Genomic DNA, 12,131 nt, shown 5'->3' on the forward strand with positions numbered 1-12,131 from the left:
TCTTCTAGTCAAATTCACTGCTTGCAGAAGCTCAGCTTACTGCAGAAAGAAGTAATCTGGGGAAAAAAAGAAGAATCCCCACAGACTGCAAAGCAGTGGAAATATTTTTGAGAGCTGAAAGTCCACCTTAAGATATTTCAAGTCTTAAACACAGTCAGCTGGTGGCAGCATTCTAACAACAGCTTATTTCTCTTTCCATTAAGCAGAAACAAGGAAGAAAATAAAACTGGACTACATTACAGCCATTCCTGGTGAGCAGGACATGAATTTGAGTTTAAGAATAGTCTCCATCCATCTGCCATACTTCACATCTGTTGCTTGGCAGAAAGAAAGACTACTAGTATCAGAAAGGATAGTAGTGATGCTGAAATAGGAAGAAAAGAGGACTTTGAGGGCTAAGCTTTGAACATTCAGCACAGACTTGCTAATCAGTGGCCTCGTAAGTAAGTTGCATATCCATGAGTGAACAGGATGTCAATTTGTGCATGAAGCATGAGACTGCCACAGACCATAGCTTTGATGCCATTAGCTGCACCTGACAGGCACTGCACAGAACCAAACACAAACCACAGCACTCACTGACTGCACTGCTTTAGCTCTGATTTGACAATATGAAGTATGATAAGCACTAAGTATGGCATAAGGGTTTTTTGAAGCATATCTAAGGGTAGGCCATCCTGTGAGCTCCTGCTATCCTGCACCGACATCAGCCCAGGTCTCCTCTCTTGGAGTCCTTTTCTTGTGCTAATCACAGAACACATCAGGCTGAAAAGACCTCAGAGATCGAGTCCAACCTATGACTAAACATCACCTTGACAACTAGATCACAGCAATAAGAGCCGCATTCACTTCTTCCTTAAATACCTCCAGGGAAGGTGACTCCACCAGCTCTAGGGGCAGCCCATTACAATGTCTAATCACCCTTTCTGTGAGGAATTCCTTCCTAATGTCCAACCTGACCGTCCCCTGGCGCAGATAAGCTTATCTCCTCTCATCCGGTCCCTTTTTCCCTGGGAGCAGAGCTCGACCCCCACCTCCCTACAGTCTCGTAGAGAGCGATAAGGTTTCCCTGAGCCTCCTTTTCTCCATCCAGGCTAAACACCCCCATCTCCCTCAGCTGTTCTCACAGGACTTGTGCTCCAGCCCCTTCCCAAAATTTACTGCCATTCTCTGGACACACTGCAGCACCTCGAAATACCTTCCATATTAAAAAGTCTTCCTCAGATATTTTTACACGTTAAAACACGGTTGTTCCAAGCAGCAAATCACTGCATTCGTATCTACGTACAGGAACCCGACGGCGTTGCCACACTCGGTTTACTCCGCTGCACAGGCTGTGGGCAGGCGGGCCTGGGGCTCTGGGGCTCCAGGGACACTCGGTCCCGCTCCGCCCTGAGGGAGCCCGAGCCCCCGCCCGAGCCCGAGCTCCTCCCGGCTGTGCGGCCCCGGCCGTGAGGCGGCACCTGCCCGCCCCGCCCCGCCCCGCGCGCGCTGCCCGCCTGCGCGGGCCCGCCCCGGCCGTGACGGGCGGCGCTCGGCCCTGCGCTCATGGCGGCGGCGGCGGCGGCGGGACGGCCCGGCGGGGGGCCGGCGCTGAGCGCCCCGGGCGGCGCGGCGAGCGGGGGCGGCCGGTGCGGGCGGCGGGGCGGGGCCGGACCGGGCCGAGCCGGGCGGCGGAGCGCGGTGAGCGGCGGGGTGGGCGGAGCGCGGGGAAGGAGCGCGGCGGCGGCTTTGTGTGCGCGGCGGGGGAGGGGAGCGGCGCCGCCGCACGTGGGACCGGCCGCGGGCAGCGCTCCGCCCTCCGCGCCCGGGGCGGCACCGACACCGGCACCCCGCCACCGCCCCCCGCCACCTCCGCGCCGCCTCGGGGTGCTCCTCCCTCAGGGGGACTCGCTGCCCCCTCACGGCAGGGTCGCGGCTCGGGCTGAGCGGTGCTGGCCGAGGCATGGCCGGTGTGTGACCCCGCAGCGGGAGCCCCGGGCTGGTGCCGGGACACTCGGCCCGTCCGTCGGCCCCACGCACCTGGGTGCGCAGCGTCCCCCCTAACACGGCGGCGGTGCCGTGTGTGGAGAGAGCCCCGCTCTCCGGGGGCCACCGGCCTGACGGTGCCGTGTGTGGAGAGAGAGCCCCTCTCTCCGGGGGCCACCGGCCTGACGGTGCCTGTGTGTGGAGAGAGAGCCCGGCTCTCCGGGGGCCACCGGCTTGGCGGTGCTGTGTGTGGAGAGAGAGCCCCGCTCTCCGGGGGCCACCGGCCTGACGGTGCCTGTGTGTGGAGAGAGAGCCCGGCTCTCCGGGGGCCACCGGCTTGGCGGTGCTGTGTGTGGAGAGAGAGCCCCGCTCTCCGGGGGCCACCGGCCTGACGGTGCCGTGTGTGGAGAGAGAGCCCGGCTCTCCGGGGGCCACCGGCTTGGCGGTGCCGTGTGTGGAGAGAGAGCCCGGCTCTCCGGGGGTCACCGGCCTGACGGTGCCGTGTGTGGAGAGAGAGCCCCGCTCTCCGGGGGTCACCGGCTTGGCGGTGCCTGTGTGGGGAGAGCCCCGCTCTCCGGGGGCCACCCACTCACCCCGGGTGGTTCCCGAGCGTCGCTCCCGGGACACGGGCTCTGCTCAGCCACAGGCGTCAGGAGGCATTTGAAGCTCCTGGACTATCAGAACAGAACCAGCTCCCGGCTCTGAACCTGTGCCATGATCACTGCCTCCCGCTAGAGAGGTGCCCCTGATTTTGTGGGAGGTGCACCACAGGCTACCCCATGGTGAGAGGTTGAAGCCTGGCCAGAAAGTCACTGTGGGAAACGTTAATGCTTTTATTTTTCCTCTCAGTGGAGTAGAGATCATGTCTGGGATCAAGAGAGTGATCGCAGAGAAGGACCCTGACTATGAGGAGATCACCATCACACATCCCAACAAGCGGCACAAAGCAGCTGAACAGTCAGGTAGGAGCTGTGGAATTGGAAATTCTGTGGGTGTGCATGCTGTCTGTAAACTAGTCAGCAAAAAGCTGGGGTAGAAGTTAAGGAGTGAAAGACAAATGTTGAGTAAGGCAGGTAGTGATACCTCTGTGTAGCCAAAGGAAGATGTATCTTTGTGGACTTACCCCTCCCTGCTATCTGGACCATAAGTAGGGCATGAGGATGCAGCCTTTGGTGCAAGGTAGGAGATGGAACACAAGTTGTCCACAGCACCACCACTTTGGTTTCTGTTGCTTCCTAAAGTATTTACAGTCCACCTTCCCCTGCTGAATTATGCTTGTCAGTTATGCTTGTCAGCCTGTGCATTTGTTCTGAGGCTGAAGTCTGCTTGGGAGAGATTGGCAGATTGTTTACATTTGGGGGATAGAGGTCACAGTACACCATGGGGAGGAGAAAAAAATCCAAGACCCTGCAGGGTGAAAGAAATGCACAACCCTGCAGTACATGCACTGGCTGTTGGAAGGTGACAAATGTTTGCAAGAGCTGGCAGATGAAGCAGGAAGGAGCTTTGATGAAGTGTAGAAAGGATAATTTAGGCAGAAGGAAGGGGCTTTGAAACATGCAGGAGAGGAGGAAGAGGAGCACAACTGAAGAAGCAAAGGTGGATAAAGAAGTGTAGTGGAGCAAGTGGCTGGATGAGTAGGTTTGCATTTGGCAGGCTTGGCTGTGCTTGCTTTGGGAACCAGCCTGTTGGCAGAGTGCCTGGGACAGGTTGCAGTCTCTGGGCAAATGAGAGTAGAGCTGCTTGCCCCGGGGACAGGGAGTAGGCTAGTGAATTTTGGCATAGCACAGCTAGTGAGAGAGGATCGTGATGGGAAGAGCTGACAAACAGGGAGGTGAGAAAACTGAGGCTGGCTGTGGATTCTGAAAAGGATCCAGGAATAGAGCCGGAGCTGCCAGTTGGAGAGGGACAGAGGATGGCTTTGTGGGGGATGTTTTGGGGAATGCTGCACAGCTGGACAAGTCTGAGGAGACTGAACTCTGAGTTGAATGTGTTGCTGGGCAGGTCCACGTGAGGCAGGGGCCCTGCCAGTGGAGGCCTGGTGCAGCTGTGCTGGAGCTGGCCATGTCACCACTCCCAGCTGCCTACCCTGCCTGGCTTCCAGAAGTCACCACCCTCTCTTCTGGCAGGTTTTTTATCTGCTTCTGAAGCAACTTTTCTGAAGGTCTTGGTGATGAGCAGGCAGTCTCAGGGCCTTGGAAAACTGTCCTTGCCAAAGTGAACTTTGCTTTCAGAAGATTCCTCCAAATTTGCTTCTTTTAATGGAAAATCTCCAGCTTTCAATACTAGAATCCCTTAAGTACACAAGTTTCACTAACATGATCTTAATGAGAGACTGTGGTTGACACTAAGCTGGGAAAAATGAATATAAAGTGTTCTTAAAAGCCTCTGTAATATAACCACAAATCCTAAAGTGCTTAAATCATCCTGATGCTGCCATGGCATGGCATCAGCCTTGTAAAGAGATGCAGTTGTCCCTCTCTGAACCATACCTCTCATGCCTTCATCTGTTCAGGTTTATTTTAAGTCTATAGCCTTACATGAGAATTTCTTCATCATAGTGTTCATGGCTGGAGGTAAATTATATCCTTCTGGTTTTAAATTTTGGCTTACTCATACAGATTCAACCACAATTGAGTTTTAATGCAGGCTTGAACTATTTCTGGTTCTAAAATATGTGTAATATATATATACAGAAGCATTCATATATTTACATATATGTGTTTGGGTGTATATATGTATGTGGAAAGAAAGAAAATTATTTAGGATATCCCTGTTGCATATAGAGGCATCAGTTGCCTCACTCCTGTTGTAGCTGCCTGATCAGACAGTAAAATTATCTGTGCTGTCCTCAAGATGCCAGCAAAGCTTTGACTTGCTTTTCTTTCCCTTTTCTGTGGTGATATTCGAGACCTCTTCAAACAGATATATATTTTTTAGGAAGACAAACACTTCATCTGAAGCTTGAGCCAAAGTCTTGGTGCTGTTGTCTCCTCTTTCATGTAGAAACAATGTGAGATTTTTTTAGGCAAAACCAGACTCTTCTGCTGATCTGCTTGATAGTGGGGTCACTCTACTACTGACACAGGTTAGAGCACCTTTTCCAGGCTTTCTTCTAGAAGTGCAATTTCTGCTTTGCCAGATTCTGACTTAGAATTTGCTAAAACCATAAGTTGTTTGAAACCCCTTGATGTAATGAAGGTGATTTAAATGAAGGGTGATATTAAAATCTACAGTAGCTGTAGACCAAAAAGAATAGTTCTTATGTTTATATATGTCCTAGAAAAATATAATAACATACCAATTCCATTCTTAGCCATTAATTTGCTGTAAGGTATTTGCACAGTTTGAAGTCCTAAACTACATACTTTCCACCAAGGTCAGTAAACTCCTGCTGAAGGGCTAAATTTTTTTGACTGCTGTGCTGGAAGCGAATTTTGTAAGAGGTGGATCAGCTTTTGGTAATGTAGTTTCCTTTGTGAGTAATAAACAGCTTGTAGGCACTCCAGAGCAGGCTGCACTTCTTGCCAGGGCTGTATAAATATGAGTTTGCTTTATTCTTGCTGCATGAGGTGGTGTAAATTTCCTGGATGTGGCTCTGGCCAAGGAGAGCAGGAGAATGTCCGTGGTGTTCCAGCGCAATCGCAGCAGTGGCTGTGCTGGGCCAGCACCGTGGAGTTTTCCTTTTACTGTTTACAGCTTTTCTGAGGCAGAAATAAACAAACTGGCCCTGTTCTTCCCCTTTTCTCTTATTTGTCATCTCAGACCTAAAAAGGGAAAAGTAGCTCTCCACATAAGCTGGCTTTTAAAGATACATGTGGTTTTTGTTAAGACATACTTTTTTTTTTGAGGAAAATGATCCATCTCTTTATGTGTGTATGTGTGTGCTGTACTTATTATCCCTTCACTTCTTGCTCTGTAGTGATTTCTGATCTTTTTGGTTTCGAATGGGGCCTCCAAAACAGAAATGTAAATACTTCCTCCTTCTTTATTTTCCATGTGTGGCCTTGTACAGCTCGAGATGTTACTGTGCAGAAGATTGAGACCATTATAAAAGAACAGTTTGCTGTCGAAATGAAGAGTAAAGAACATGAAATTGAAGTTATAGATCAGGTATAAAAGTTTTGTTCTTATAAATACCTAAGGTCTTGGTGTTTGGGGTGTCAGGGATTGCTGCAGTGCTTACCCTCACTCTGTGTTTCCTTTCTGCAGCGCCTGATTGAAGCCAGGAGGATGATGGACAAGCTGCGTGCCTGCATTGTGGCTAATTATTATGCCTCTGCTGGTCTCCTCAAAGCTGGAGAGGTAAAAACTACTTTGGGAATAACAAGACTTCAGGGAGTCTTTGCAAAGGAAGGTCTGGAGTCCAGTGGCTGTTCAGCTGATGTTTGGTGTTAAAATGTGATTTAATGAAACAGTGGAATACAAAGTGCAGATGGGGTGGCAGTGGGAGAGGAGACCTTTTCATCATCTGCTGAGCCTCAGGTACTCAGCAAAGGAGTACTCAGCAAAGGTACTCTTCAAGGAGCAGTTGCAAAGTTGTGCAGCAGCCCCTGGTTCTGATTTCTGAAATACTCTGCATTTTTTTTCATCATCAGTTTTTCAATGAGAGCACCTTATTTCTCAGACACTGCACTAGTTGTCTTTGCAAAGCCTTGAAAAGTGTGGAATGTTTTCCCATTTCATAGGAGAGTGGCAACAGATGTCTTTGGGAAAGTTTTAGGAAATAAAGAAAAATAATAAAGATTTCAAGATTTTTTGAGTCTTGGGCAGTGCTGTGAAACCATCTTCTCTTTGCCCTGGCAATCAGTCTGTTAATGGGTTGGTGAACAGACTGATGGCAGCAGTAAAGCAGGAGATAAATCAAGGACATACCACAGCATGATTAAAAACTCACAAGTTTAAAAAAACCTCAAACCCTATTAGTTAAACCCCAGTTGTGAACACTCTGTCCTTAATGACTACTAATTGCAGATATTCATGACTCCCAGATTACATGTAGTTCATTACCAATGTAGACATTTTATTACCATCTTTGCAATTCAAGTTGATCTGATTTCCAGTCATTTTTGGAGGCTGTAGATGGGTGCTGCAAACATGGGTTTCACTCTAGTCCCATAAGAATTTCTCTTCCAAGTGCTTGCTCTCAATGCTACTCCTGGTTTTCTTTCTGTGCTTATCAGAGGAGTTGGAGGGACGTAAGAAAAAAAAGGTTCAGCTTGTTTTTCTTCCTGTGAGTTTGAGTTGAGCAGCTGGAGTTGGAAAAGGCTGTGGCAGCCTTGGGAGGCTTGGAGATCTCTCTGCCCCCTTTGGTTTTTGTGTAGGCAGCTGAAGAATGTGACCTAAGTTCTAATCTTTCTGAATGCCTTTATCCATTGTCATCATGTGTCTGCAGAAGCTGTACTGTTCCTTGTTCTTCTTGTTCTGCCATGCAGGGTGTTCACTTTTCCCCCTGGTGATTTTCACACTTTCCAGAAGTAATGGATTTTGTGGTTGTTTTTGAGGTCTTCACAAAACTTACTGGTGCCTGCTTGCTTTATTTAGTTTCCTGGTGTTTTTATGAGTTTATGGCTAGTTTAGCTATCTTGGATTAGATTTTGAATTTTTTTTTCTAAAAGTCCTGATTTGCATACAGGTTAAATTAGTTTTTCCTTTATTGTGAAATGGTTGCTGATTTCAGTTTTCTTTGTTGTCTGTTTTTAATTTTGGCTTGTGTCTGTTTGGCCAGGCAGTGAAAGATTGTTTTGTTTCTGCTTCTGGTGGAATAGGAGTCTTCATAGTTAAATTCAGAAGTTCTGGGAAGATGATTTGCAAGTTCTTGACCTGTTCTCATAAACAATTCTCAAACCCAGTGCTGCTGAGTTTTGAGGCTTGGGATTCCTCATGATTGTGCTTTATTATGTTTTCCCACAAATTATTGGACAAGGTGTTGGTCATTTTACTTGACTAGTGGTAAAACAAAGGAAGATGTTCTTGGTGTGAGTTTGATTTGGGCTTTGGGTTTTTTTGGACAAGTTGTGTGTGTTCCTGCCCTTGGATAAATGGCTCTAACTCTCCCAAAGCTGGTGTTTGAGAGTTTTTTGCTCTGCTTGTGCATGTAATGGACACTTGAAGGGAATTTCTGGAATGGTCCTTTAGAGGCAGAGGTGGGACAATGTTTATAACTCCTCTCTGCCTACCACTTCTCAAGGACAGTTCTGCTGTTCTGTAGTGTTGCTGGTATCTGCCTCCCCCTCAATCATGTTGGCAGAATTCTGAATCAGGGAACTTAATGTGGATGAAAAATAAAACTGCAAAGGGAAAAACCCAAACAAAAACAGTAACAAAACAAAGCAACAAATAAACCCCAAGTCAGTTTCTTGATTTGTTTTCCTTTGTGACATGCCCCATGAATAATTGTTCCAGCCTGTCTGATGTGGGTACTTTGGGCAGGGAAGAAGAAGCCTCTTAGAGCTGGTGCTGCCTGTAGGAAAAGCTGCCAGTGCTGGTCTGGTGTGAGTCTGTGGCTGCAGGAGCTGAGGGAGGCTGTCAGTGCTGGGCTGCTGCACAGGGGTGTTACTGCTGCCTTGATTCATCCTCAAACCCAGGTGACAGGGAGGTCTGGTGCCTGAGTCAAGAACTGGCCAGGGGACACTTGTTTTGAGTTGATGAAAGTTTTCATTTTACTTCTGAGGTAAAAAGCAGATGCTAGAGAAAAAGAAAGTAATAAAAAAAAATTTTTGAATACTTGCCTGCTCTGTCCTCCCCCTTGCAGGTTTAGGAGGATCTAAGATTAGCTCTAAGATGTGCATTTTGAGGAAAGTTTGCAAGCATGCCTAAGCACATTATGACTTATCCCCTGTTAAGCTTTGGGAGCAGACAGGGTGTAGCTTGCCTCATAGGTGTTGACAAGGCTGCCAATGAGTATCAGAGCTAAAGAGCCTGATGCACTTACTACCCTGCTTGCCTGCAAGAGCCAGGCACCTGTATGTGGTGAGACTGGAGGTGGCTGTATGGGAAGAGGATATTTTCTAAAGGATATTCTAGGTAGTTGAGGGCAGTCCTCCCTTCCAAAACCCAGGGGGTATCTGAGATCAAAAGATGTGAAGGAACAGATTCAGTTTGGGGTACTGTTTCTGAAAACCATTTTAAGCTTTTATCTTCTGCAGCATGTGTTTTTCCTGCAGGGCAGCTGATTAAATATTTGCTCTTTCTTCATTCATTGATTTTTTTCTCTTCTGGCACAGCTTTGGTTTTATCTGGGCTATGGGAAGTGGTTACCAGATCTTCCTGGGGAAATAGTGGCCAGATCTTTTTGGGGAAATAGTGACCATATCTTCCTGGAGAAATAGTGACCAGATCTTCCTGACTTCTTTGTTGCAGGGGACCAGGTCGTGCGACACAACAATTCTTAATCACCCTTCAATCAAGAAATTCTTGGAATCTCCCTCGAGATCTTCATCTCCAGCTAACCAGGGCTCAGACACTCCCTCTGCCAACCACTCTGAGAGTGACACTCTCTCTCAGCACAATGACTTTCTCCTGGACAAGGACAATGGCAACTTGGACGCCGACGAGCGGCTGACAAACAGCCTGGACCAGAGACAGAGCAGAAATGCTGGCCGGGTAAAGTAAAACTCGAGTGGTGACCAAGTTGTTGGAGGTGTGTGCTCTGAGGACTCAGTTCTGGCACCAGGAGCTCTTCATGTTTTCACCCACCTTGCTGAAGATGTGTTTCTTACCCTCTCCACCTGCTTGCTCCCACTCCCTCAGCCTGGCTTTGCTGTGAGGCCAACTGAAGTGTCTGTAGCGTGGGTACCTCCTCTTACCTCAGTCCTGCCCAGAGCGAGCTCAGCAGGCTCAGGTGGGGTCAGCACAGCCCTGCCACCTTCAGCCATAGCCTCTGGGGAAGGAGGTGCTTCACAGCCTGAGCTTGGGCTTTGCTGTACGGGTGGAAGGCAGGTTGGGAGGGTAGAGCCTGCAGAGGAGAGCAGTGTGTGTCATTCCCAGCAGAGTTTTCAGGAAGTAGTGCTGCTGCCTGGCTCTGGGTGCCCATGGGGACTGTATTGCTTAGAACAGTTGATCCACTGGAGGGGTTTGGCCTCCTCAGCAGCCTGTAGTGCATACAGTAACAATGGAGGGTTAGCTCACCCTGGCAGCCTGAGTTGGTAGAGCTTAGGTGCACAGCTTGGGACCATACAGGAGAGAATTGTTCTTTTCTTGATGGTGCAGCTTGCTGTTGTGCATTACCACCATTTGCTTAACTGAACCAGTCTGACCCAAGTAAAAATACATTCTGTGTGTTCCCTCATGCTTTTGTGGGGGATTATTTTTGTCCCAGATCCAGTCCCTCCCTTTGTGGCTCACTGTGCAGCCACACAAATGCTTCACCTGTTGGCTGCAGGTAGCATCACTGGGGAGACTCACTCAGTGTCTGCAGCTGAAATGTGAAATGAGGTTAAACTCTTCAGTTCCTTTAAGTGGTCAGGCCCGCCAGAGGAGTACACCAGGGCTGGTTATATCTCAGTGAATATGGCTGCATTCTGCAGCTGTATAAGTTGCTCTAATACATGGCAGAAAGAGCAGTGATTCTGCCTCCATTAAGCAGTGTGACCCCTTGAGAGCAGGGCTGCAGTTTGCTGGAACTCTGCCTTGGGTCTATAGCAGAAGGCAGCTGAGCCATACAGTGTGTAGACCCACCTGTATTGTGAACCACCAGACCAATAGAGCTTGTTTCTGTGCTGGTGGCATAGATGGATGGAACAGTTGTATTGCTTGGGGATAGCACATTGGGACATCTTTGACAAATGCAGAGGAGGCTGAGGGAGTGATGAGGAGCAGGAGCCATCCCAGTCTTCTGTGACTCCTTGTTCCCCTTTGAGACATCCCTGACTTAGCAGAGGAGGGGGAGTCGTTCCTGAGTGAATCCAGTGCTTCCCACTGACCTTCTGGCTCAGTGGAGTGCATCCACTGGGCTGCTCTGCTCTCCTCATCTTCAGGATGGCAGTCCCTTACTCTCCAGCCAGACACTTCATCCAACAGGTTGTAGAAAAGCTTCTCAGTCTTGTGCAAAAGACACTTATAATTGTGTTGACATAGTGGGTGGTCAGATCATTGTACTAGGAGTCTTGACCACTGCTTAATAGCTGGGGTTTATTGTGCCAAGGCCTGGCTGTGGGTCTGTGGGTTTGCCTGGATGGCAGTGATTTTCAGCCCCCACTCATGGGATATTGATCTTTGTTCCTGATACCCACACAATGCCATTCTAGCCATGCCTGGTTTTATTTCTGACAGTGCAGGGGGAGTGCTTTTGAAACCCAGGCTGGAGTCATGGCTCAGCTCCATGGGATGTCACACCATGTTTGCTCAGTTAAGCCATGCAGTGTGTTTTGACCAGGAAGGGTTAGCATTGTTACATGCCTGAGTTGCTTAAATGTGCCTGGAGAGCAATTTAAGTATTTTTAGGGATGATTCCTTGTTGGTCTTTCATTTATGCAGGTTTTTGTTGTTTTTTAACAACGCCTTACTTTTCTAGCACCAAACAAAATGATGTTTAAGAGGAATGTTTGGGTTTTTGTTTGCCTTTTTTTTTCTTCCCCTACCCTCAGGACAGTTCGGGTGTTTCAAGCTCTCAAAAACCAGGACAACGAAATGCCGGACTGTCAAATGATGAAACTTCACGACTTTATGTGAAGAAAACCATTGTGGTTGGCAACGTCTCCAAGTTAGTATCCAGAGCCTGAGGGATGGTCTTTTATTTCAGGATTAAATTGAATAGAAAGTTACAATTAGGAGACAAATGAAATTGCTAGGCTGTCACAATATGAGCTGTTACCCTTGAATAATCACTGTACCCAAGGCAGCCCTCCTCTGGTCTCAGCATGAGTTTTTTTGTGGAAGGATCAGGTGTTTTAGTAATTATTTTGTTTATAAATTTATATGTGTACAGAGATTGTAAGATCTCTTTCTCTCAAGAGAAGTCTTTCAGCCTTTTTTGATCAGATAGAAGTCAGAAGTTTTCCCCTGAAAATTTGGAGAGGCAAGTTGTCCTAATTGAGTGTGTTGGCTAATTCAGTTTTTCCATGGGTACAATCTGGGGTTTTCTTAAACAGAAAAAAAAAAAACTCCAAGAGAACAAATCACCACCAACCACAATGAGGAAAATTGTGCAAGTTCAGAACAGT

General features: G+C 48.3%; 1 protein-coding gene across 9 annotated transcripts in view; it reads left to right on the plus strand.

Moving 5' to 3' along the window:
* Positions 1-1,511: 1,511 nt before the first annotated feature.
* Positions 1,512-12,131, plus strand: part of YEATS2 (YEATS domain containing 2) — a 48,280-nt gene continuing 37,660 nt past the window's right edge. For 6 of the 9 annotated variants that reach the window (XR_013775547.1, XR_013775548.1, XM_079315737.1 and 3 more), the window contains exons 1-6: positions 1,551-1,683; positions 2,818-2,930; positions 5,984-6,081; positions 6,181-6,273; positions 9,331-9,573; positions 11,556-11,671. Coding sequence is in view for 7 of the 9 variants with exons in the window: in XM_079315737.1 (XP_079171863.1) it covers positions 2,831-2,930; positions 5,984-6,081; positions 6,181-6,273; positions 9,331-9,573; positions 11,556-11,671 (650 nt within the window). In the remaining 2 variants the exon portion in view is untranslated. Of the gene's footprint in view, positions 1,696-1,773; positions 1,953-2,817; positions 2,931-5,983; positions 6,082-6,180; positions 6,274-9,330; positions 9,574-11,555; positions 11,672-12,131 lie in introns of those variants that run through there. The other 3 variants (XM_079315742.1, XM_079315738.1, XM_079315743.1) reach the window with 3 other exon arrangements.

The sequence above is a fragment of the Erithacus rubecula genome (assembly GCF_903797595.1).
Source record: "Erithacus rubecula genome assembly, chromosome: 11".
NCBI lineage: Eukaryota > Metazoa > Chordata > Aves > Passeriformes > Muscicapidae > Erithacus > Erithacus rubecula.